The 24,133-nt window shown below is 38.3% G+C and overlaps 1 protein-coding gene across 3 annotated transcripts in view; it reads left to right on the top strand.

Annotated features, from left to right (window-relative positions):
* The first annotated feature begins 1,445 nt into the window (after positions 1-1,445).
* LARS1 (leucyl-tRNA synthetase 1) overlaps positions 1,446-24,133 on the top strand; it is a 75,172-nt gene continuing 52,484 nt past the window's right edge. For 2 of the 3 annotated variants that reach the window (XM_072826354.1, XM_072826352.1), the window contains exons 1-10: positions 1,446-1,630; positions 10,157-10,275; positions 13,158-13,245; positions 13,636-13,716; positions 16,013-16,150; positions 19,585-19,746; positions 20,301-20,413; positions 21,240-21,303; positions 23,667-23,734; positions 23,836-24,061. In XM_072826354.1, the coding sequence (XP_072682455.1) occupies positions 1,625-1,630; positions 10,157-10,275; positions 13,158-13,245; positions 13,636-13,716; positions 16,013-16,150; positions 19,585-19,746; positions 20,301-20,413; positions 21,240-21,303; positions 23,667-23,734; positions 23,836-24,061 (1,065 nt within the window). In that variant the 5' untranslated portion in view covers positions 1,446-1,624. Of the gene's footprint in view, positions 1,631-8,037; positions 8,194-10,156; positions 10,276-13,157; positions 13,246-13,635; positions 13,717-16,012; positions 16,151-19,584; positions 19,747-20,300; positions 20,414-21,239; positions 21,304-23,666; positions 23,735-23,835; positions 24,062-24,133 lie in introns of all 3 variants that reach the window. The other variant, XM_072826353.1, reaches the window with a different exon arrangement.

Genomic DNA, 24,133 nt, shown 5'->3' with positions numbered 1-24,133 from the left:
CAATCAATCAATCTTTAAAAAAATTCAGAGAGAGGAATTTCCCAAGGGAAGGCAGTAAGGGTGTGCTTCACCTTAGGAGGGGACATTTAACCCAGACGTGGGCTGTCAGGAAGTATATGTCTAAACTGTTTGTAGCTAACGTAAGAATGCATGGAAAGTGATGGAGAGTATTTGCATGTGTAAAGAGCCCAGAGGCAGGAGAGTCACTGGTAGGTTCTCCATAGCCCAAGTTTCCTTGTTCACATCTTTCATGCAATACATTTTATTGAGTCTATACCATGTGCTAGGCATCATTTGGATATTATTGTTATTATTATTTTTAAAGATTTTATTCATTTATTCATGAGAGACACAGAGAGAGAGAGAGGCAGAGACACAGGCAGAGGGAGAAGCAGGCTCCATGCAGGGAGCCCGACGTGGGACTCAGTCCTGGGACTCCAGGATCACGCCCTGGGCCCAAGGCAGGGCCCTAATCATGGAGCCACCCAGGGATCCCCTCATTAGGATATTATTAAATTTTTATCTCAAAACTAGTTGTTGAAAATGTATACATATACATATATGATTTTAAATTCATTAAATTTATTAAACTTTTTATTTAAAAATTATTTTTTCTCCCCTCAGTCCTTTAGGAAGACACATTTCTGGGCTGGGTACCCCACCCGGAAAATGCGTTGTGGATGCTTTGTAAATATCCACTGAATTAATAAACAAATGCAGGTGAGAGCACCTAATCCGACCTCAGAAAGTAAAAGCCCGGATCGTTGCTTGTCAATACATCTTTCTTCCTATGACGTAAGTGTCCTACATGTGCACTGTCCGATGATACCGTAACCACCAGGCACACGGACCACCGAGCGCTTGGAAGGTGGCTAGTGCAATTCAGGAACTCAATTTTAAATTTTACTGAAATTTTAATTTAAACGTAAATAGCCACACGTGATTCGTGACTTCCTATGGGAGAGTTCAGCCTAGGGTGCTGGTACAGTTGAAATAGGGTGAGCGTGGCACTGCAACCCCGTAGGTTTCCTTAAAAACAGATTGTTAATAAATGGCTATAAAATGTCTGGATTCTGGGCTGTTGAATGCCACCGACAGCACTAAAAATCTGTGCACAGTCGCAAGCCATAATTAGCACCTCGGTCACCGAAGGCTAATAAACCTTGCATCCCCGCACGCCGACCGACACCCAACCCAGCGCCGCGGGGTGAAAAGGTTGAAGGTCGGGAAACCCCACCTCGGCAGGGGCGCGCACGCGGCAGCCTGATATCCCGAACAGCCTCACGGACTTTGTAGTTCAACCTTCCCGTGACATCACTACCTGTGTGTCACCACAGCGTGACCCATTGGGTCAGCTTCCGGTGGCCTGTTGCTCTCTGGGAATTGTAGTCAATGGGTGCCTGCTGGCCTTGGGCTCTAGCAGTCTGGAAACTACAATTCCCGGCGGGCTACGAGATGCACAAGGCAGTAGTTAGCAGGGAGTGGGCGATTGCCTCATCAGGTGTCGCGTGTGTGCCCTAGTGTCGTGGGAGGCCTGTCTGCCCCCCGGACGGAAGGGAGAGGTGGTGACCACTACTTTGAGAGGATAGCCGAGGTCACTGTCGTGGTTTGCAGACGCGGTGCCATGGCGGTGAGTTCTGGCGGGAGGAGAGTCCGCTCAGCCCGGCCCTAGAACCCGGCTGAACTGTCGGCTTTTGCCAGAATCCAGGGGCTCCATGTGGTAGTCGTTGTCCTGAAGGGAAAAACCCTATTTCAAAGGAAGGGACTGCCTTGACTCCCACGCTAAAGGTGTGGGTGTTGTGAGGATGTGCTTTTTCTCGCCAGCTGTTGAGCTAGGAACGGGTATCTTTAACTTTACACCCTACTTAATGTAACGTGTCTTAGTTTCACGCAAGTGTCCAAAACCTATTTGGAGAGAAGGGGGTGGGTAAACCTTGTTCCTCCTCTTGAACAATTATGAGCACTTCCCGGTAAAAACACTCACAAATCTCTACACTCATGGTGTTTACATGTGTGTGTGAGAGAGTTACAGACTAAAATATTTGGTAAATATGTCAGTTGCCAGCGAGTGCTATGGAAAAAAAAAATAGAGCAGGAACGGGAGACTACTGATAGGGTTGCAGTTTTAAAAGGGCGATCAAGGGATCCCTGGGTGGCGCAGCGGTTTGGCGCCTGCCTTTGGCCCAGGGCGCGATCCTGGAGACCCGGGATCGAATCCCACGTCGGGCTCCCGGTGCATGGAGCCTGCTTCTCCCTCTGCCTGTGTCTCTGCCTCTCTCTCTCTGTGACTAACATAAATAAAAATAAATAAATAAATAAATAAATAAAAGGGCGATCAAGAAAGGCTTTCCTCGGGATGGGATGAGCCTTGGGTGTTATATGCAACTGATGAATTCTTAAACTCTGCATCTGAAACTAATGATGTTGGCTAAGTGACTCTAAATAAAAAAAAAAAAAAGGAAAAAGAAAGGCTTTGCTAAGAAGTTGGTGTTGTGGTAAAGAGAAGCAAGCCAGGCAGCCAAATGGACCAAAAGACTTGCAGGCAGAAGCAACAATGAGCTTACCAGACTGAGCCTCCAGGATGGACAATTCTTGAGGGATTTTATAAAGGAGAGCAAAGGAATGGGGTGATGGGAAGGTCAAAAGAGACTTTTTTCTTTTTTGAAAGATCGAAATTACACAATGCTTGTATGTCTACGGGAATTACCCCATAGAGAGGAAAAATTGATGTCCTGTTACTGAAGAGAGTAGAGGAGATAAGATCAGGTGCATCAGTGGAGGAGGGTCAAGCAGAATCACACTCGTCCAAGTAACAGGAAACTGAAGACAGACTATTGTACACATGCATGTGGGTAGGCAGACATGATGAGGGAGGTTGTAAACATTTTCTGTTCATTTCTGTTTTCTCATTGAATTAAGAGCCAAGATTGTCAGCTAAGAATAAGGACGGGAGAGGAAATGTTGGAGGCTTGAGGAGAGAGGCTTGTTTAGGACATTGCTGTCAGTAGAACTTCCTGTGATGAAGATGTTCTGTATTTGCACCAATTTGGTGCCACTCGCCACTTGGCGGCTATTGGGCACTTGAAATGTGGCTGGTGCAATGAAAGGACTGAATTTTACAATAACTTTAAAATTTAAAAAGTCACATGTGTCTAGCTCGTGGCTACTGTACTGGGCAGTATACACATTAAAGTTTGAGAAGCACTAGTCTAGAAGGAGTAAGTTAACTGAGTGGATTTCAGAAATTAGTATTGCTATGCATCTCTTGAACTTAGTGGACGTGAATTTAAATTGAGGCCAGTCAACGTGAATGGTTATCTCCCGCCACTTTCAGCTGCCTGGTGGAGGGAACAGAGCCGGTGCATAGGAGGGTTGGAGTTTTGGCAGGCAGGGATGGTGAAGAGAAAAGTGAAGGAGGATGGATTTAAGGAATGGAAATAAGGACTTGGGGTAGGAGGGGCCTAAGGATTAGTGAGAATAGGTCCTGATCAGTAGGTCCTGCTGGGGTTGAAGAATTACTGGAGCTGGAATTCTAGTAAAGACCAATAATATCAATAACTAACATTTCTTGTGTGTCATGCTTTATGTTTAGCATTTTATTTGAATTTTCTCATTGAGTCTTCACACTAATCTATTTGAGTTAGGCATAGCGCTTAACTAACAGGTCCGACTTCTCATAACTAGGACAGGATGAAAGTGGATTAGAACTCAAAGAGATTGACTCATTTCTCAGTCACTGTGCCATCCTACTTTCCAGGAAAAGACTTGCCTTCTGTGTCCTGGTCCAGGGCTTTTTCTTCTGTTCCCAGTTGCTCAGTGCCTCCCCATCAACCCCACTCTCCCATGGTGATATCCTTATCTGATGTAGCATTTGCAGATCTCTCTCTCTCTCTCTCCCTCCCTCCCCCTCCCTCCCTCCTCCCACCCCCCCCCCCCCCTTTGGTGTTCATGGGAATGGGCTTTTCAGTTTGGAAGATTTTAATTCTCTCTCTCTCTCTCTTTTTTTTTTTTTTTTAATTTTATTTATTTATTTATGAGAGACACACAGAAAGAGAGGCAGAGACACAGGCAGAGGGAGAAGCAGGCTCCATGCAAGGAGAAGCAGGCTCCATGCAAGGAGACCAACGTGGGACTCAATCCTGATCCCAGGTCCCCAGGATCACACCCTGGGCTGAAGACAGTGCTAAACCGCTGAGCCACCCAGGCTGCCCTGTTTGGAAGATTTTAATACATTTTTTCCATCTTTTTAAGTTTTATATAAGGAAAGTGGCAACATTTCTGGTAGATACAATTGTTTTACTTTATTCGCTTCTTGGCTTCTGAAAATGTTCATGTTTTACACTGTTGTGATACTGGACTGACATTAAAGTTAGTTTTATTGGAAGAATCCAATAAGAACTCTCTTTAGAAAGAACAAGTAACAATACAAATAAAATGTACTGATTATCTGTGCCATGCATTAATGTTTTATATAATTTTTATCAAAATAACCCTATAAAAATAGGTGCTATTATTATCCCCATTTTACTGATGTGGAAAATAAGGCATCACATCTAGCCAGAGGAGGAATTAGAATTCATTTGGTCCCATTCTGGAGCCCATTCTCTTAATCATCGTGCTATCCCCCGGTGTAAGCTAATTAGGAAATTTCTTTTGCAAACACCTCCCATAAGGAAACTTTTCTCTTTCCAAAGGAAATCTTAAAAATACTGAAGTGTGTAAGACAATGAACATGTGATAGCTTGAATATAATATTAGTTTTATTTTATAATTAGATTTATAAACACCAAACTAATTTTTTTCATATCAAAGTAGTATTTATTTTTTAGAGCTTTTGAAAGTTTTAATCTCTTCTAGTTATATATCAGACTTTTAGAGGGGATCTGGGGATGTGATATAATAAACATAATAGCCAACTTAGAAAATTATTGTTTTTAAACTTTCATTTGGAAAATTTAAATAGTGAACAAAACAGAGATAGTAATAGTATTAGGTACTTCCATCACTCAACTTCAGTAATTGATAGTTCAGGGCCATCTTGTTTTGTTTCATGTATCCCTCCCTTGTACCTTGTCCCTCCGCTCCTCAGGATTCATTTTAGGCAAGTTCCAGGTACCGTACATGTTTGTTTGATTGATTGATTGATTGATTGATTTTTAATTTATTTATGATAGTCACAGAGAGAGAGAGAGAGAGAGAGAGAGGCAGAGACATAGACAGAGGGAGAAGCAGACTCCATGCACCGGGAGCCCGACGTGGGATTCGATCCCGGGTCTCCAGGATCGCGCCCTGGGCCAAAGGCAGGCGCTAAACCGCTGAGCCACTCAGGGATCCCCCTGTTTGATATATTTTAATATAAAGTTTTTACATCAATACATAGTTTAGTAAGTTTTTTTTTAGTATAATGATAATTTCTCTTAAAACAGCCCCAATGCCATTTTCACACTTAATTAAAATCACGTGATGTCAGGATGTCTGTTTGTGGTATTGGTTGACATTGTGCATTTACCATGGGTCTAGCACTATGCTAAGTCCTTCATGTGTATTAACTTTTTTAATCCTCATGTGAATACTACAAGGTAGGCATAATTTTTATCCTCATTTTACAGATAGGTAGAAAAATGGAGGCTTAGACAGTTTAAGGAATTTGTCCAGGGTTTTACAGCTAGTAAGTGCTGGAGCTAGGAGATGGCCAGAATCCCAAGAGAAAGCAGAAAAAGAAGTCAGAAGATGAGGGTTTTGTCCAATTCAACCCTTTGGTGGCACAACAATCTCTGAGTTTCAGATTTATCATCTTTGAAATGATAGCTGTTGGTCTGCCCACTTCTTAGGGTTGTTGTTAAGATCAAAAAAGTTCTTGATCGTAAAAGTTTTTAGCTGCAGGATACTACGAGTATATGAAAGAGTTTGTTATCTAGTTTAATGGTTCTTGACTCATGATGATTTTGTACCCCTGAGACCATTTGATTTGGAGAGTGTTGGGATTGTCATAGCTAGAGGATGTGCTGCTGGCATCTAGTGGCTAGGAGTCAGAGATGCTTCTAAGCCTCTTATAATGGACAAGATGAAACAAAAAATTATTTAGCCTAAACCATCAGTAACTGCCAAAGTTTAGAAACTCTGATTTTGGCTAATAATAGCCTTTTAACTAATTATTATAACCAATTGTCTAGTTAAATACCCAGTACAAAAATTAAGGCTTACATTGATCAGGTTACTTCCCAACTTGTTATATAACAAGTTGATGCGGGGGCCAAAATCAGATTTCATTTCTTTTTAAGGTTTTATTTATTTATTCATAGAGAGAGAGGCAGAGGGAGAAGCAGGTTCCATGCAGGGAGCTCGACGTGGGACTCGATCCTGGGGCTTCAGGATCACACCCCGGGCTGCAGGCAGTGCCAAACCGCTGCGCCACCGGGGCTTCCCTCAGATTTTATTATAATTGACCTTTGATAGGGGCACCTGGGTGGCTCAGTGGTTGAGCATCTGCCTTAGGCTCAGGTTGTGATCCCGGGGTCCTGGGATTGAGTCCCACATTGGGTTCCCCACAGAGAGCCTGCTTCTCCCTCTGCCAATGTCTTTGCCTCTCTCTCTGTGTCTCTCATGAATAAATAAATACAATCTTTTAAAAAAAGAAAAACAAAAACAATTGATCTTTGATGTTTTGAGGAATGAGTTTTTTGAGAAACAGAAACATCAAAGAAGAGTTTTTGTGTATTTAGTGTGCTCAAAAACAATGAAAAGAAACATATAGTTCTAAGTAATTTGTGAAGACTTTGCTTTCATGTTCTTTGAAGTGGGTGACATGGTCATTTTTAAGCCAAAAATATTTTTACTGTAACTTCTGTGTCTATGGCATTGGTATTTGGTGGTGAGATGACTATGAGAGATGTAAAATCTGCTGTCTGCCAGGAGTTCACAGCTCAACTGGGTAAATGTCTTAGGGATCATTTGGTTGTATGCAATGGAAGCCAGCTCAAGTTGATTAATGAGGAATTTAATAACGATACAGTGTGATTTCATATGACTCATGACCCAAGGGTAGGAAGTACAACTAGGCTTCATGAGCTAGGCTGTATTGGTATGAAGACAAGTAAATTAATGTAACACTTTATTAGATGTATTTACAATATATTAAACTTTTTTCTTCAGCCTTCAAATTTGTTTTTTATTTCTGATTTTAGAATACATTAAAATTATTTTTGTGAGCTCCAATAAGTATTGTGGGTCCAGGCACCGTGCCTACTCTATTTACCGATTAAGTCATCTGTTAGGTATTGTACAGGCTGGGTTTTTTAATTTTTTAATTTTAAGATTTTATTTTTAAGTAATCTCTTTACCCAATGTAGGACTTTAATTCCCAACCCTGAGATCAAAAGTAGCATGCTCTGCTGGCTGAGCCAGCCAGGCGCCCTGGCGTGGTGCAGGCTGTTTCAAGGGCTGGGTAGGATTTTCTGCCCCAAACTCCTTTGCTAGAACACAGCTCCAATCTAACTGGGACTTCATCTAGAAGCATGAAAGAGTACATTTAACCAGCTCCGATGCACTACTTTAAATAAGACTGGGCTTTTGTTGTTGAGAAAGAAAAAGAAGGAACAGGTATTGTGTAGGCAACCCGCTGTCTCTGCCATAGCTTGTCTTTAGATGGTAGTGTTTGTGTATTAGTATTGAAAACTGGTTCACGTGTATAGAAATAGACTTGTAACTTAAAGGTTACCTGTTAAGAGGAGGGTTTGGTAGTAAGAAGGAGCACAGGAGCTGAGGGACTGAATGAAGGTGGTTAGCAGCAAAAATGGAAAGGAGTGAATAGATGAAAGCCCTTATTCTTCTCTGGAAGAGGAACTACCTTATGTAACCATACTTTTATGAAAATTCTTGGGAAAGAGTCCAAATTGCTTAGTACCTTGATTCAAATATGAATGTAGTTCTGCATTTTTCCAAATGTGCTAAGCTCCCTGTCTCACCTGAGCCTCTGTTCAATGTAATTTCTCTGTCCTCATGTCTCCCCAATCTCTGCCTTGCTCTCTCATCTTTCAGGTCTCAGCTAATCACCTGCATTGGTCATCAACAGGTTATGCTATGCCATCTTTAATATGTTCCTACCCACCAATATTACCTCTATGCCAGCACTAAACACAGAGTGGTGTCAATATCTGCCTGTCTTTCTCACAGGACTACTGAAGTTTGTTCATGGTAGGGACTGGTAACTTGCTTTTCATTATATCCTCAAGATATAGCTTATAGCAGGTTCTCAAAAAATGCCTGTTGAATATTTAAAGATTTTAAAAGAGAAGTGAATAATATATTGCCCACTTTTGCATATTGTGGCCACAAAAAAAATGACAGATTAGGAACTCAACCACTGAGCCAACAAGGCACTAAATCTTAATCTTAATACTAATAGTTATTTTTATTGCATAATACATAAAGTATATTTAGGATAGTTATTGGAGCAATAGAGTTAAGGTTGGGATATTTTTGACTGCACAGAATTCCTCTTTGCAAAGTGCTCAAATTTGTGTAACCATTTAAAAAATAGCAAAGAATCCAACGTATCTGTGATATGAATAGAAAGCTTTAAAAATTTTTTATTTTATTTTATTTTTCTGTAAACCCTATGCCCATTATAGGGCTTGATCTCATGACCCTGAGATGAAGAGTCTCAGGGTCGTGAGTTTGTTCTACTGACTAAGTCAGCCAGATGCCCCAATTTTTTAAAAAAGTAATATAAAATATATGTGTAAATATATATTTAAGCTCTGTCCAATGTGGGACTTGAACTCACGACCCCATGATCAAAAGTGTATGCTCTACCAATTGAGCCAGCCAGGGACTCCATTGAAAAGCATTTTTTAACTTATTGGGTGAAAAGAGGAGGAGGCATGATTAAAGGAGACTGAATTGCAGGTGTTAGGGTACTTAGCAGGGGCTCCTGGCTAGCCCAGTGAGTGGAGTATGCAACTCTTAGTCTCAGGGTTGTAAGTCTGAGCCCCATGTTGGGTGTAGAGATTTCTTTTAAAAAAATCTTTAAAAAAAAAGTATGAGTAGAACCCAGGTATTTCCTCATTTGAAAATGCTGCAGAATCTGGAAATGTTAGCATGTAGGAAGAGGAAGAAAATCTAATTTCAGTTCAAATAACTTTATACCAGAAAATAAAGTTTTAGAAACTAAAAGTAAATTTAAAAACAGAATTGGATTTGTATATTATTTGGTATCTAGCTTTCACAGTTGCCTTTTCTATTAGCATTCCATTCCACTCTAGCTTTGGTACACTTGCTCTTATAAGCTAATTTTTTTGTTTGTTTGTTTTCTTTTTCACAGAGCCACAGACTGAGAAAGAAGTGCTAATTCTTTTATTCAGAAAGATAGAATGATCATGGGTATTCTTTGCTTTCACTTTCAGTCATGAGTAGCTTACAGGATGATGGCAATGTTGCCATGTAGATCGGATATTACTAGAGACATGCTTGCTATTCTGTGTTTCATTTTAATTTCATATTAATAGTCTATTAATTATTTTGGAGAGAAGTTCATCAGTTTCCTTGAAAAAAAAAATAGACGACTAATCCTCCTTCAGCATCTTCCAACTAGGTGTTAACATCCATCTTTGGTGGGGATAATTGCAGCCTGGCCAGCAGGTTACTGCTCCATCCTGTACTTTTCTAAGAATTAATACATTTTAACTAAATGAGAACAGTATCTGTTTGACAGAAGTATCTGTTTTAGTCTGACTTTAAAACGTATTTATATATTTAAATAATTCATTAACTATCCTTTTAGGTTTAAAGTAGACAGATCATGATAGCCCTGATCTTTAATCATGTTTGTTTAAAATTTGAGATAACCACAGAAAAATTGCCTATCAGTAAACAGCTCGGTTTTGTTTGAACCCAGTTTAAAAAATATTTTTTTAAAACAAGCCTGTAGGGATCCCTGGGTGGTGCAGCGGTTTGGCGCCTGCCTTTCACCCAGGGTGCGATCCTGGAGACCGGGGATCGAATCCCATGTCGGGCTCCCGGTGCATGGAGCCTGCTTCTCCCTCTGCCTGTGTCTCTGCCTCTCTCTCTCTCTCTCTGTGTGACTATCATAAATAAATAAAACTTAAAAAAAAAATAAAACAAGCCTGTATAGATTATTCTCTTTTGTGTCTAATAGGAAAGAAAAGGAACAGCCAAAGTAGACTTTTTGAAGAAGATTGAGAAGGAAATCCAACAGAAATGGGCTACTGAGAAAGTATTTGAGGTTGATGCATCTAATTTAGAGAACCAGACTGGGTAAGTAATACTTTGTGAAGTTCAACACTTTGTGTTTCCGAAACTGTTGGCTACAGAAACCACTTTATGGAAAGGATAAGACAGATTGTATTTATAATGTCTGAAACAGGCTGAAGGAGTAACTTCTACTTTCTGCTTTTGAAATTAGGATCCTGTTTCCTTTTGGAATTCCTTTTTTTTTTTTTTTTTTTTTTTTAGTAGGCACGGGGCACCTGAGTGGCTGAGTGGTTCACTTGATTGTCTAACTCTTGATTTTGGCTCAGGTCATGATTCAGGGTTGTAAATTGGTCTCTACACTCAGCTTAGAGTTTGCTTACGGTTCTGTTTCTCTCTCTCCTCCTACCCCTCCCTCTGTGTTGTGTTTTCTCTCTCTCTCCCTCAAATAAATTAATAAATAAATGAAATCTTAGATTTCATTTATTTATTAATGAGAGACACACAGAGAGAGAGGCAGAGGCACAGGCAGAGGGAGAAGCAGCCTCCATACAGGGAGCCCATTGTGGGAATTGATCCCAGGACTCCAGGATCAAGCCCTGGGCCAAAGGGAGGCACTCAACTGCTGAGCCACCCAGGGATCCCCAATAAATAAAATCTTTAAATAAATAAGGTGAGCTCTGCTGATTGTGGGGCCTGAACTCACAACTCTGGATTCAAGAGTGATGAGCTCTACTGCCTGAGCCAGCGGTGCCCCTCCTAGAGAATTCTTTTTTTTTTTTTTTCCCTCCTATAGAATTCTTAAAGGACTTTTTCTTTTTTTTTTTTTCTTTTTTAAATTTTTATTTATTTATGATAGTCACACAGAGAGAGAGAGAGAGAGGCAGAGACACAGGCAGAGGGAGAAGCAGGCTCCATGCACCGGGAGCCCGACGTGGGATTCGATCCCGGGTCTCCAGGATCGGGCCCTGGGCCAAAGGCAGGCGCTAAACCGCTGCGCCACCCAGGGTTCCCTAAAGGACTTTTTCTACATAAGGTGTTTTTTTTTTTTTTAACTAGTTTTTTTTTTTTTTTTTTGTATTTAGACAAAGGAGAATGTTTTGAAGTTTTGTCTTTGCTGACTGATGAAATCATTGTATTAGAGATTCATATTATAGTGACACAAAATATAAATTTTAAAGGGTTTCTGTATTTGAAGGTCTTATTTCATAAGTACTGTATTGTCTTGATGTTAAGCATCAGTTATAAGACAGTCTACAGATAATGATTATGATACTGGGAAAAACTAAAATAACTCCCCCCAAACAGTACTGTAATAAATATATGGGTCAATTATAAGATGCGTTTCGATTTCAGATATGTTGAAATGTAGAAAAATGTCTTCCTACAATGAAGAAATAGATTGACAACAATTATAGTAGTAGCTAATCTTGAAAAGTTTTTGTTCAGTATGCAAAGAAATTAGAAAATATGCCATTTTTAGCATGAATATTATCATTTAATCTTCCTAATAACCCTTTAAGATTACCAACATTTTTAAATTTTTATTTTTTTTTTTTAAGATTTTACTTATTCATGAGAGACACAGAGAGAAAGTCAGAGACATTGGCAGAGAGAGAAGCAGGCTCCCTATAGGGAGCCTGATGCAGAACTCAATCCCAGGACCCCGATTTGATCCAAAGGCAGATCCTTAAACACTGAGCCACTCAGGTACCCCAAGATTAGCAATATTTTTATCCCTGTGCTATAGATGAGGAGACTGAGGTACAGGGAGACTAACCAGTGCAGGGTTATATAGGTAGGAATCAACAGACTCTGGACTACTTGTCAGGACTTTCTGATTTCAAAAGTGTGTCCTCCTTTTCAGCAACATTCTAATGGTTTTTTTTTTCTTTCTCTTTTCTTTTTCTTTTTTCAAAGAAAGTAAAAGTGTTGTTGTAATATAAAGTCTGATATTATACTTTGTAGTTTGAAGCTTTTGTTTGTTCTAGAATTTTAGCCAATTATAGGTAATTTAAAGTTATCAAGAATGAACTGAAAAAGCGTCTTTGTACAGTGAAAGAAAATGAACTGAAAAAACTTAGAAATGTAACATAGAGTGCTAAGTAATCTCTGTACCTATTGTGGGGCTCGAAATTACAACCCTAGGATCAAGAGTCCCTTGTTTCACTGACTGCGCCACCCAGGTACCCCAGTATATAATTTTTTAATAAAGCTGACAAGTGAGCAGAACTAAATGATACACTGTTTAAGGGCACAGATACATGTATAAGTGATTCAAAATCAAGAATATGACAAAAGTAAATTTTAAGATCCTTATCTCTGGTAGGAGAGGGTTGAGGAGCACATGAATAGCTTCAGTGGATTCATCAGTTGGATAGTGTGCCTACAGGTGTTCATTTTATTGTGCTTCATAACAGGTATGTATGTTACACATTTGATTCACAAGAAAAGAGGATATAATAAATTGAACAGCTTTAAAAAAGTGCTTTTAAACTTATTTTACCATGTATCTTATAATACTGAGGATATTTTATTTTACCTGACAGACTTGAATTGCTTTATATGTATCTAATGAAGGCAGATCTCATTTAATTACTAAAACATTAAATTAATCCAGTATCCTAAGAGTATTAAAATTATTTTTAGTAAATTATCTTTACTCAGCATTTTAGCTTATTAAACCTCTAGTATTTGCTACAAGGATATTTATTTCTTTAATATCTACCTATAAATATCTTATTCTTTCTAAATCAAAAGTAAGTTTCAATTTCAGAGGGCTTTTAATTTCCAGATCTATAAATTCAATTTTAAATGTCATTTTTTTAAGTAATAAAATTTAAGCAAGTTGTTTGTAGTACACATTACGTTCACTCCACCTCCCTACTCTAAAAGAAACTTAACATTTTCTTCTCTGTACTTTATTTTTTTACATGATTTTTTTTCAGCAAGGGCAAGTACTTTGTAACCTTCCCATATCCGTATATGAATGGGCGCCTTCATTTGGGACACACATTTTCTTTATCCAAATGTGAGGTAAAGTTTCCTGTGCTTAATATAATGGGATGGAGGGTCTTTGATAAATACTATTTTGAAGAAAATGGCATATATAGAATTTATTTCCTGTTAAGGGAACTTAGAATTCCTTAATTTTAAGCATAATTTTAATACTTCTCTTAAATTTTCTTATATTTAACTGGCATATGCTGTGTATATATGTGTGCAGCAATCTAAGTATGATGTGTAGTCATAAGTAATTTCTCGGCTGGTGAAAAGAGAAAAAAGGAACAGTGGGCAGAATTTTGGAATGACTTCTAAAGGAAGGGAGGTGGAGGAAAACTAAACTGTCGATCTTTGTGAAAAGTCAACATTTTGTATTTATCTAACATTTGAATTTGTAATTTAAATTTAGTTTGCTTTCTGTAGTTTGCAGTAGGATACCAGAGACTGAAAGGAAAAACTTGTCTGTTTCCCTTTGGTTTACACTGTACTGGAATGCCTATCAAGGTAGGATTGCTTTTGGGATTGGCTTCTACTTATTTTAGCTTAAAGCAAATGTAATATCCAATTTAGGAATTTGGAATAGGGTTTTCAGATACTTCTTTTTTTTTTTTTTTTTTTGGTTTTCAGATACTTCTATTGCAGTGTTTTTTGAAATGAGTTGAATTTATTATAGTGAAAATTAATTTTTAGAAGACACTTTAAGAAGTGCATAAAGAAAAAAGTACATAAAGGGCACACATTAAAGTCTCAGTGACCTCTAAGTAATTTTGATATCTTTATTGATGACCATACATATGGACATTCCTGCTTTCAAGTTAGGTAATAACTTTTTTTTTTTTTTTTTGGTAATAACTATTAACAAGTAAAATAACATGAAATTTTTTGCACTCATGACATATAGGATATCGGCATCAAGAAATAAACAGTTTTTTTTTAATGTATAATAGCTTTTTTTAAGTTGTATAATATTTTGGTCATGTTTGCAAAAGTCTTCATCTGTCATAAATAGGTATTAGGAATAATTCTCAGAAAAGAAGGGGCCAGACAATTAGGGTTGAAAGGATTCCCTAAATATAAGAGAGTTGGGAAAATTAACTCCCATTTCTTTTGCTTATCCAACATTTTATCTTGAAAAATGTCAAACCTGTCGAAGAGGTAAAAAAAAAGGATAGTAGAATGAACACCCATAATAAGCCTTTCAGCGTAGTTACCAAGTATTAACATTTTCCATAATTGCTTTAGTTCACACACATGGAATATGTTCTCTCTTTTTCTATGAACTCATTGAAAGTAAGTTGCACCCCTCATGTTGTGCCATCTCTAACTACTTTAGCATGTATCTTTTGAGAACAAGGGCATTCTGCATCGTCAGTCTCATTGTCACTTCCAAGAAATTTAACGTTGATATATTATTGTCATCTAATCTCTAGTCATATGTCTCTAGTTGTCCCAAAATGTCCTTTTGATTAGATTTGGGTGAAATATTTTGACAAGAATATTATATTGGTGAGGTGTAAACCTGCTGTTGTATCATGGAAAGGCATATATTGTCAGTTTGTCCCAGTTTAGTGATAGTAAGTTAACAACTCAAGATTTCTTCGTTCTGAGGGTGACTTTTTTTTTTAAGGTTTTATTTATTTATTCATGAGAGAGAGAGAGGGGGTGGGCAGAGACACAGGCAGAGGGAGAAGCAGGCTCCACGCAGGAAGCCCAATGTGGGACTTGATCCTGGGACTCCAGGATCACGCCCTGGGCCGAAGTCAGGCACTAAACCACTGAGCCACCCAGGAATCCCCCCTGAGGGTGAAAGTAACCTGTGGGTGATACTTTGAGAGCCTCTGAATATTTGGTCACTCAGTAACCCATGGGTTTTAAGATCCTTGTCTATTTCAGTTATTGGATAAGTGGTTGTAAAATGGCGACTTTCTAGTTGTGTCATTCTTTCCTCATTAATTTACTGAAATTCTTCTGCATGAAAGAGTGCCCCTAGGGGATCCCTGGGTGGCTCAGTGGTTTGGCTCTGGGGGTGGAACATAGGGGGCAGAGAGAAATCTTTAAGCAGGTTCCATGTCTGGCATGGAGCCCCAACGTGACTCAGTCTCACGACCCTGACATGGTTACCTGAGCTGAAATCAAGAGTTGGACGCTTAACCAGCTGAACCACCCAGGCATCCCTAAAATTCATAAATAATTCTGCATTTGTATTTTTCTCATAACGTTAGCACTACTTGGTATCTTATTTATTTATTTGGTATCATCTTTATTTTTGACAGTGGACTCATTATGATATAATTGAGGAGAGTTGGGGTGGAAAGCCCAAGTTCATGTGTTAGTTCTGCAGCTTACTAGCTTTATAACTGGGTAAACCTCTTCATCTCTCATGTGTGTTCTCTAACTAAATGCGTGTCTTCTCTGCCTGGCAGGCTTGAGATGATGATAGAAGATGTAAGACAGTAATCTTTAAATTGAGAAATGCTATTATTCGTGTTGGTATTCAAAATGATAACACTGTATCTGATGTATCTTGCTACTTTTAATGTCTAACATATAGTATACTACATTGAGTACTTTGAATGTTGAATAAATACTTGTTGAATAAATGAAGTAAAAAACTAATTGATAAATTAGTGAATTTTGATATACGTGAATTGTATCATATGAGTTTTCTGTAATGATCCACATGTGTATTGATGTATTATAGAAAATTTCAAAGTTTTAGTTTGCTCTAGAAATGCCAAAAAAATTCATATTGTTTCTACCTTGAATTTTGAATCTCACGCTAATGTTGTATTTGTTATAGGCATGTGCTGATAAGTTGAAAAGAGAAATAGAGCTTTATGGTTGCCCTCCTGATTTTCCAGATGAAGAAGAGGAAGAGGAAGAAATCCCTGTTAAAACAGAAGAAGTAATAATTAAAGATAAAGCTAAAGGGAAAAAGGTTTGGTGGTTAATATTTATTTTGGTTAAAATTTTATATATATATATGTCTAATTTATATTTGTCTTCCCAATACTTGGCACGTAAAAAGTACTCTAATTTTAAAAAGTAAAAAAGCCAAATATTATCCTCTTGATTTTTTTTAAAAAAGATTTTGTTTATTCATGAGAGACACACAGAGAGAGAGAGAGAGAGAGAGAGAGAGAGAGGCAGAGACACAGGCAGAGGGAAAAGCAGGCTCCATGCAGGGAGCCTGATGTGGGACTCGATCCCAAGACTCCAGGACCATGCCCCAGGCCTAAGGCAGGTGCTAAACCGTTGAGCCACCCAGCGATCCCCTAGTCTCTTCCATTTCTGTCTTCTATGACTGACACTTTTGGAAACTACTGGTCAGATAATTTATAGAATGTCCCTCAATTTGGGTTTGTCTAATACTTTCTCATGAGTAGATTTAGAGGTGATGTATCCTCTTCAGTGTATCATATCAGTGAGTATACGGTGTTGATATCTTACTATGGGTGATGTTAACTTGATCATTGGGTTTAGGTATTGTCTGTCAGATTTTTCTGTTCTAAGGATTCCATTTTTCCCTTTGATTCATGTATATTTTGAGAGAGATACTTAGAGGCTATGGGAATAATATCTTTTTTTTTTTTTAAAGATTTTATTTATTTTGGAGAGGAAGTGAGTGAAAGTAGGGGAGGGGAGAGGGACAGAGGGAGGAAGAGAGAGAATCCCAAGCAGACTCCCTGCTGAGCACAGAGCCCACTGCTAGGTTCAGTCTTATGACCCTGAGACCATGACTGAGCCAAAATCAAGAGTCAGATGCTTAACTGACTGAGCCAGCCAGGTGCCCCTGGAAATAATATCTTCTTTTTAAATATTTTCTCATTAATTTAGCATTCCTCAGTGGATCTTGCCTGCAACAGTTATAACTGTATTGCTCTAATGGTGATTTTCCATTTCCCTCATTCCTTCTATATTCTCTAGAATTCTTCTGAAAGGAATAGTTATCCTTTCTTCCCCAACTTACTTATTTATTCAGTCTTCTTTTTACTATCTGCATGGAATCATGCATATTTATTTTATTCTTTGAGATATACTCTAGTATTATCTGGTGTTTTGGGGGATTGTTATTGTTTTTTTTTTTAAATTTTTTAATTTATTTATGGTAGTCACAGAGAGAGAGAGAGAAAGAGGCAGAGACATAGGCAGAGGGAGAAGCAGGCTCCATGCACCGGGAGCCCGACGTGGGATTCGATCCCGGGTCTCCAGGATCGCGCCCTGGGCCAAAGACAGGCGCTAAACCGCTGCGCCACCCAGGGATCCCGGGGATTGTTATTGTTAGTGCTCAATTTGCTCTGGTTTTGGCCATTGAGAGTCTTTTAGGTAGGTTCTTATGTCCATCTGACATGCTCTCATCTTTTTTCTTTTCTTTTTTAAGTACTTTATAATTTCCTGTACCCAACATACTCCATGTTTATCTTGTGTTTTCCCTGTGACAGTCCTGGAATCAACCATTTATCCATGGAATCTGGTTTCCTCTTATTGAGAAATGATACTTAGAAATAAGTTCCAAATACTAAATACACTCATTGTCTGTAGTCCCTCTCAATAGAAGGAGCAAGGGAATATCTATCTATCTATATCTATATCTATATCTATATAAAATAATATAATAATCCTGATAACCCACATATATGCACCTGCCTATATTTCTTTACCTATCTCTATGTACATTTAAAAAGTTGATACTACAAGGTGCCTGGCTGGCTCATTTGGTAGAACATGTGATTCTTGATGTTGGGGTGGTGAGTTTGAGCCCCTCAGTGGGAGTAAAGTTTACCTTAAAATTTTTTTTTATACTGATATAACGCTGGCTCCATGTTAGCACCATGGGGCTCATTTTAGCTTTCAACCTTTGCTTATTTGTGACTTCTTTCTCCAACAGTGAGAAACCTGGCTGTCATTATTTATAGTACGTAATTTGTTCAATCCTAGTCTACTAGTAGTTTCCGAATTGCTAACCCATACTCCTGAGAGAAATAGTTTTACCAATGAAAGTAATGTTCATATATACTTTTTGTCTACTTTTTGTCCTTAGAATCTAGTCAACACATTCTTTTCCAAAGTTACTTCTTTCTTTCTTTTTTTTTTTTTTTTTTTTTGAGTAAGCTTTCCATCCAGCATGGGGCTCAAAGTCATGGTCCTGAGATCCAGAGTTGCATGTTTTACCAACTAACCCAGCCAGACACCCCCCATAGTTATTTTTCAAGCTCCTTTCTTTTTTACCCACTTCAAAGTATAGTTGTAGCATATATTTATAATACTGTTAGACATTTGTCACAGTCTGCAATTTATCTTTGATTCCTCCAACATCCTGGCTGATTTTTTTAAACAAGTGTATATACAGTAAAATTCACTCTTTATAGTAGATAGCTGTGTTGGTTTGACACAGTCCTGTTTGTAGCACCGCAATACCATACACAGCAGTTCTATCACCTCCAAAATTCCTTGCCCTGCTTTTTTATAGTTTTGTTTTTTTTTTAAAGATTTATTTATTTATTTTAGAGAGAGAGAAAGAGAGAGTGTGCATGCAGGGGGGTAAGGGTGGGATGGACAGAGGGAGAGAAAAAAATCTTAAGCTGACTCCTTGCTGAACACAAAGCTGGGTATAGGGCTTGATCCTACAACTCTGAGACCATGACCTGAGCTGAAATCAAGAGTTGGATGCTTAACTGAGCCACTCAGGTGCCCCTCCTTTTTTTTTTTTTTTTTTTTTAAAGATTTTGTCTATTTATTTTAGAGAGAGAGAGACTGAACATGAACAAGGGGAGGAGCAGAGGGAGAGGGACAGGAAGACTCTTCACACTGAGCTCAGAACCCAATGCAGGGCTCCATCCCACAACCCCAAGATCATGAACCTAGCCAAAACCAAAGCCAAGAGTTGGTCGCTTAACTAGCTGAGCCAACCATTTTTGTAGTTTCATATTTTTTTAATGGTTTTTATAGTTTTATAGTTCAACTCTTTTACCTACCTGCATCCCCTACATTTGGTTGCCTTTTTGATATTGGTAAATAGTTGAAAAGAACAATACTCTTGTTAGTAGCTTATTCATAACTAAAAAAAGGTACAAGTGGTGTTAGGAAAAAGAAAATGGAGATTGGTGCTGACATCTTATGTTTGATGATAATTCCTTATGGTTCCAATGGCTTAGTTATTTCTCATGTCAGAGTCTTAGTATCATATTATATGGTTTGGCAGACAAAATAGTACATCTGAATCCTTTAGTATTCTGACATACCAACAGCATGTTTTAGAATTTAAAAATTACCAAATGGAATTATTCACTTAAAATTATTGTGGTCCTGGAATTTGCTAACTAGTTGTTGGTTGGTCCTTGATGGAAGTTTGTTTTTACTGGTTATTTTCAGAGTAAGGCTGCTGCTAAAGCTGGATCTTCTAAATATCAGTGGGGCATTATGAAATCCCTTGGTCTGTCTGATGAAGAGATAGTTAAATTTTCTGAAGCAGAACATTGGCTTGATTATTTCCCACCACTGGCTATTCAGGATTTGAAGAGAATGGGTTTGAAGGTATGTCCATCATCCCCATAGTTTAATAAAATATGAAGACACATTTGTGTTTATGATTATATTAGATTTGGACCACCTCTTAATTTAGAATAATGTGTTCCACCTCTGTTGCACTAATGAATTAGTATTGTTCTTGTTATGGGCCTGATGTAAATAGTAAAGTACTTTATTATTTGTTGCATTGGAATATGTTTTAATATATTAGCTATTGGTAGAAGGGAATTCTGTTCAAAGAATATGAAGTAGCCAAAGTTTAGCTTGTATATTAGGACTATATAAAGGTATTATTTAAGTGTTCTTTCTTAATTTATTATAATTCCTATACTTGTTATATGAATATGTATGTTTAAAAACTGACAAATTAAACACAAGTTAATATAGTTGTAATCTATATTTAATAGGTGGAACCTGAAAATTGTTTTCCTTTTAATATCTGATATAAATGTAGGCTGGAAAAAAGAAGAGTCGAAAAGTAAATAATTGGGTCAGTGGGAATTCTTATTCATAGAGATATACACGTTTCTCAAAAATACCTTTTATTTTCTCTCCTATAGGTAGACTGGCGTCGTTCCTTCATCACCACTGATGTTAATCCTTACTATGATTCGTTTGTCAGGTGGCAGTTTTTAACGTTAAGAGAAAGAAACAAAATAAAATTTGGGAAGCGGTACGTTTGTTGTCCTTTGGTGTAATACAGCAAAAATCATATAATTCTTGGATTGTAATTCAGTGCTTGTTCGATAGCTTTCTTTTTCCCATTATCCTTTCTCTTTTTATTTTTCCTTTTTGTTCTCTTGTCTTCTTTGTTTTCCCTTTTGTCTTACCAATGTTTTAATGTTTCTGAGCTGCTTAGTATTTATGACAAATAAAGACAGGGATAATAGGAGTGTTTTTTTTTTTTTTTTTTAAGATTTTATTTATTTATTCATGAGAGACACAGAGAGAGAGGCAGAGACACAGGCAGAGGGAGAAGGAGACTCCATTCAGGGATCCTAATGTGGGATTTGATCATGAGTCTCCAGGATCACACCCTGGGCTGAAGGCAGGCGCTAAACCGCTGAGCCTCCCAGCCTGCCCAGGAGTGTTGGTTTTATGATCTTCCTAAAGATTCTGTTCAGCATTTCCAGTCAAGCACAAAAATAATTTTATTTATGTGTTGGTTTATCTTTTTTTTCCTATAAATTAAGATTCTTCCTTGATTCTGTGGATTAATTAAAAGGGACTGGTATTTCATAATTGAAATTATATTTTATAATTTTTTGTTTCATACCACAACACCAAGATTGGTATATATTTTTCAGGGGTATGACCTTTGATGAAGGTAGGAAGCTTTCATTAAATATCTAGGCTGGCAACTACTCAAAAAGCATATATAATCGATGCAGACATTTGTTCAGTTAGAAGTTTTAGTTAGAAGAAATATTGTAAGATATTAGCAACAAAGGCAAATATGTTAGGATAAATAATATTTGTCACTTACTATTTATTTTTAGGTATACCATTTATTCTCCAAAAGATGGACAGCCTTGCATGGATCATGACAGGCAAACTGGAGAGGTAATTATCTGTGACATAGAGCAGCTGTGAATTATAATAATTCTTAATATGGCCATAGAGTTTATAGAATAGATCAGGAACCTAAAAATAATTTTATTCTAGTGCTGAAGTGTATTCCAGGGGCTGTGAAGAGGGAGGCAAAATGTCCCCTTAGGTGTCTGTGTCTTGTCTAGGACAAGACTCCAAGAGCCGTGCTAGGACCAGCTGTATATGCTTGTGATAGAAAAGTACATTCTTGAGCTTTACCCCCAGATTGCTAAATCAGTATCTCTGGGGTAGAGTCACAAATCTATCTCTTATAAGCTCTCAGTATGATTCACTTGCAGGCTAATGTTTGAGAAGCACTGCCTGAAGTATATACTGCTCTAAAATGAGAGCATGGGGAAGATAATGAGATGTGTGGCTAACTGATAGACGCAAACAAATTCCATTTATACTTGTTTGGATCATGTGCCTACTTGCTTATTTCCAAAGTACTTCTAGTCATGCATGACATCATTTCATTCTTCGTTCCTGTAAGACACATTAGTAGCATTTTTCCTTGTAATACTTAGTGATTTGCCTAAATCCGTGGCACAGTGAATCAGCAACAGTGCCAAAATCTGACCTTAGAATTCCCTATGAGTGCATCTTCCTTTATTACCATATCTGAATGTATTTGTAGTCTAGTGACTACTTTTCAAAGTCAGCTTTCAATTATGATGTAACTTACCTAATAGAAGTGAGAGTTGATCAAAATTTTGAATTCAGAAGACCCATTTTATTGACTCTATTAAGTTTTAATGTAGTCAACACCACAGCAGTATCCTAAATATGACACAATAGTATGACATAGTTTTTCTTTTTTTTTTTTTAAGATTTATTTATTTATTTATTCATAGAGACAGAGAAAGATAGAGAGAGAGAGGCAGAGACACAGGCAGAGGGAGAAGCAGGCACCATGCAGAGAGCCTGACGTGGGATTTGATCCAGGGTCTCCAGGATCACACCCTGGGCTGCAGGCGGCACTAAACCGCTGCGCCACTGGGGCTGCCCTGTCATAGTTTTTCAAAGCATTTTCTTGTTCATTGTCTTATGTGCTCCTCGGGATATCCTGTGTGAGTCACAGTACAATTATTTTACAGATGAAGAAATGAAGGCTTAGAGAGATTGTGATTCCCTCGGGTCAAGCCATTAGTAATGGCCTAGAGTAGGTTTTAAAAAATTTTTTTTAAGATTTTATTTATTTATTTGACAGAGAGAGCACAAGCAGAGGGAGCAGCAGATAAATGGGGAGAAGCAGACTCCCCACTGAGTAGGGAGCTCAACACAGGGCTCCATCCCAGGACCCTGAAGTCGTGACCTGAGCCAGAGGCAGAGGCTTAACCGACTGAGCCATCCAGACGCTCCTAGGCTAGGTTTTGAATGCACATCATCTGACCCTTAGTCCATTGTATTTCTTTGATGCCTGTTCTGTGGGATTGTTCAATTACATATTCTGACTCCCATTTTTGGTAAACATTGTTTTGGGTGATTACTCTAAGTCATTTTTCCCCCCCTGTCCTCTTAGCAATCTGTTTTTTCTTAAGTAGTGTCTGGGCCTCCTTTACCAGTTCTGATGTCATGTGAGGTGTGAGGGTGGTCTTTCAAGTCACTTCTTTTTTTTTTTTTTAATTAATTAATTTGAGAGAGCACGAGTGCATGGGGCAGGGGTAGGGGGGCAGAGTGAGAGGGAGAAGTAGAGGGATCATGACATGGCCTGAGCCGAAGGTAGCCACTTAATCGACTGAGCTACCTAGGCACCTCTTTCAAGTCACTTCTTATACATTAGACTTTTATTTATTTTTTTTTTATTTTATTTTTTTAACTTTTATTTATTTATGATAGGCACACAGTGAGAGAGAGAGAGGCAGAGACACAGGCAGAGGGAGAAGCAGGCTCCATGCACCCGGAGCCCGACGTGGGATTCGATCCCGGGTCCCCAGGATCGTGCCCTGGGCCAAAGGCAGGCGCCAAACCGCTGCGCCACCCAGGGGTCCCAGACTTTTATTTTTTAAAAAATATTTTATTTATTCATTAGAGAGAGAGAGAGAGGGATTCCCCATTGACCAGGAGCCTGAGTTGGGGCTTGATCCCAGGACTCCGAGATCATGACCTGAGCCAAAGGCACACGTTTAACCATCTGAGTCACCCACGCGCTTCCATATTCGACTTTTATGTGAATATAGTCAGCTCCCTGCCAGCAATCTCCTCATTAGGAGAAAGAATTATTCTAACAGTGCAAGAATCCATCTAAAAAATTTGAATCGGATCTCTCACATAGATTAGTGGGTTTAATCCAAGTCTTTTTTTCCTCTCAAAATTTTTTTTGTTGATTTGTTTAGGGTGTGGGACCTCAGGAATATACTTTAATCAAGTTGAAAGTGCTTGAGCCGTACCCATCCAAATTAAGGTAGGTTGCCAAAGAGTTAATGCTTTATCTTTTTGAAATAACAGATGTGATAGAATCCACTTTTTTTTTTTTTGCATAAACATATATTTTTTTCTTCTTAGTGGCCTGAAAGGGAAAAACATCTTCTTGGTAGCTGCTACTCTCAGACCTGAGACCATGTTTGGACAGACCAACTGTTGGGTTCGCCCTGATATGAAATACATTGGGTTTGAGACAGTGAATGGTGATATATTCATTTGCACCCAAAGAGCTGCCAGGAATATGTCATACCAGGGCTTTACCAAACACAATGGAGTGGTGCCTGTTGTTAAGGAATTAATGGGAGAGGTGAGTCGAGTAGCACATTTTTTATTTTAGTGCTTAAATTTAGAGGAAAATTTCAACTATGACTTAAGGAAA

This window comes from Canis lupus, chromosome 5 (genome assembly GCF_048164855.1).
Source record: "Canis lupus baileyi chromosome 5, mCanLup2.hap1, whole genome shotgun sequence".
NCBI lineage: Eukaryota > Metazoa > Chordata > Mammalia > Carnivora > Canidae > Canis > Canis lupus.
Note: the sequence above shows the minus strand (reverse complement) of the source record. Positions and strands in the feature narration are given on the sequence as shown.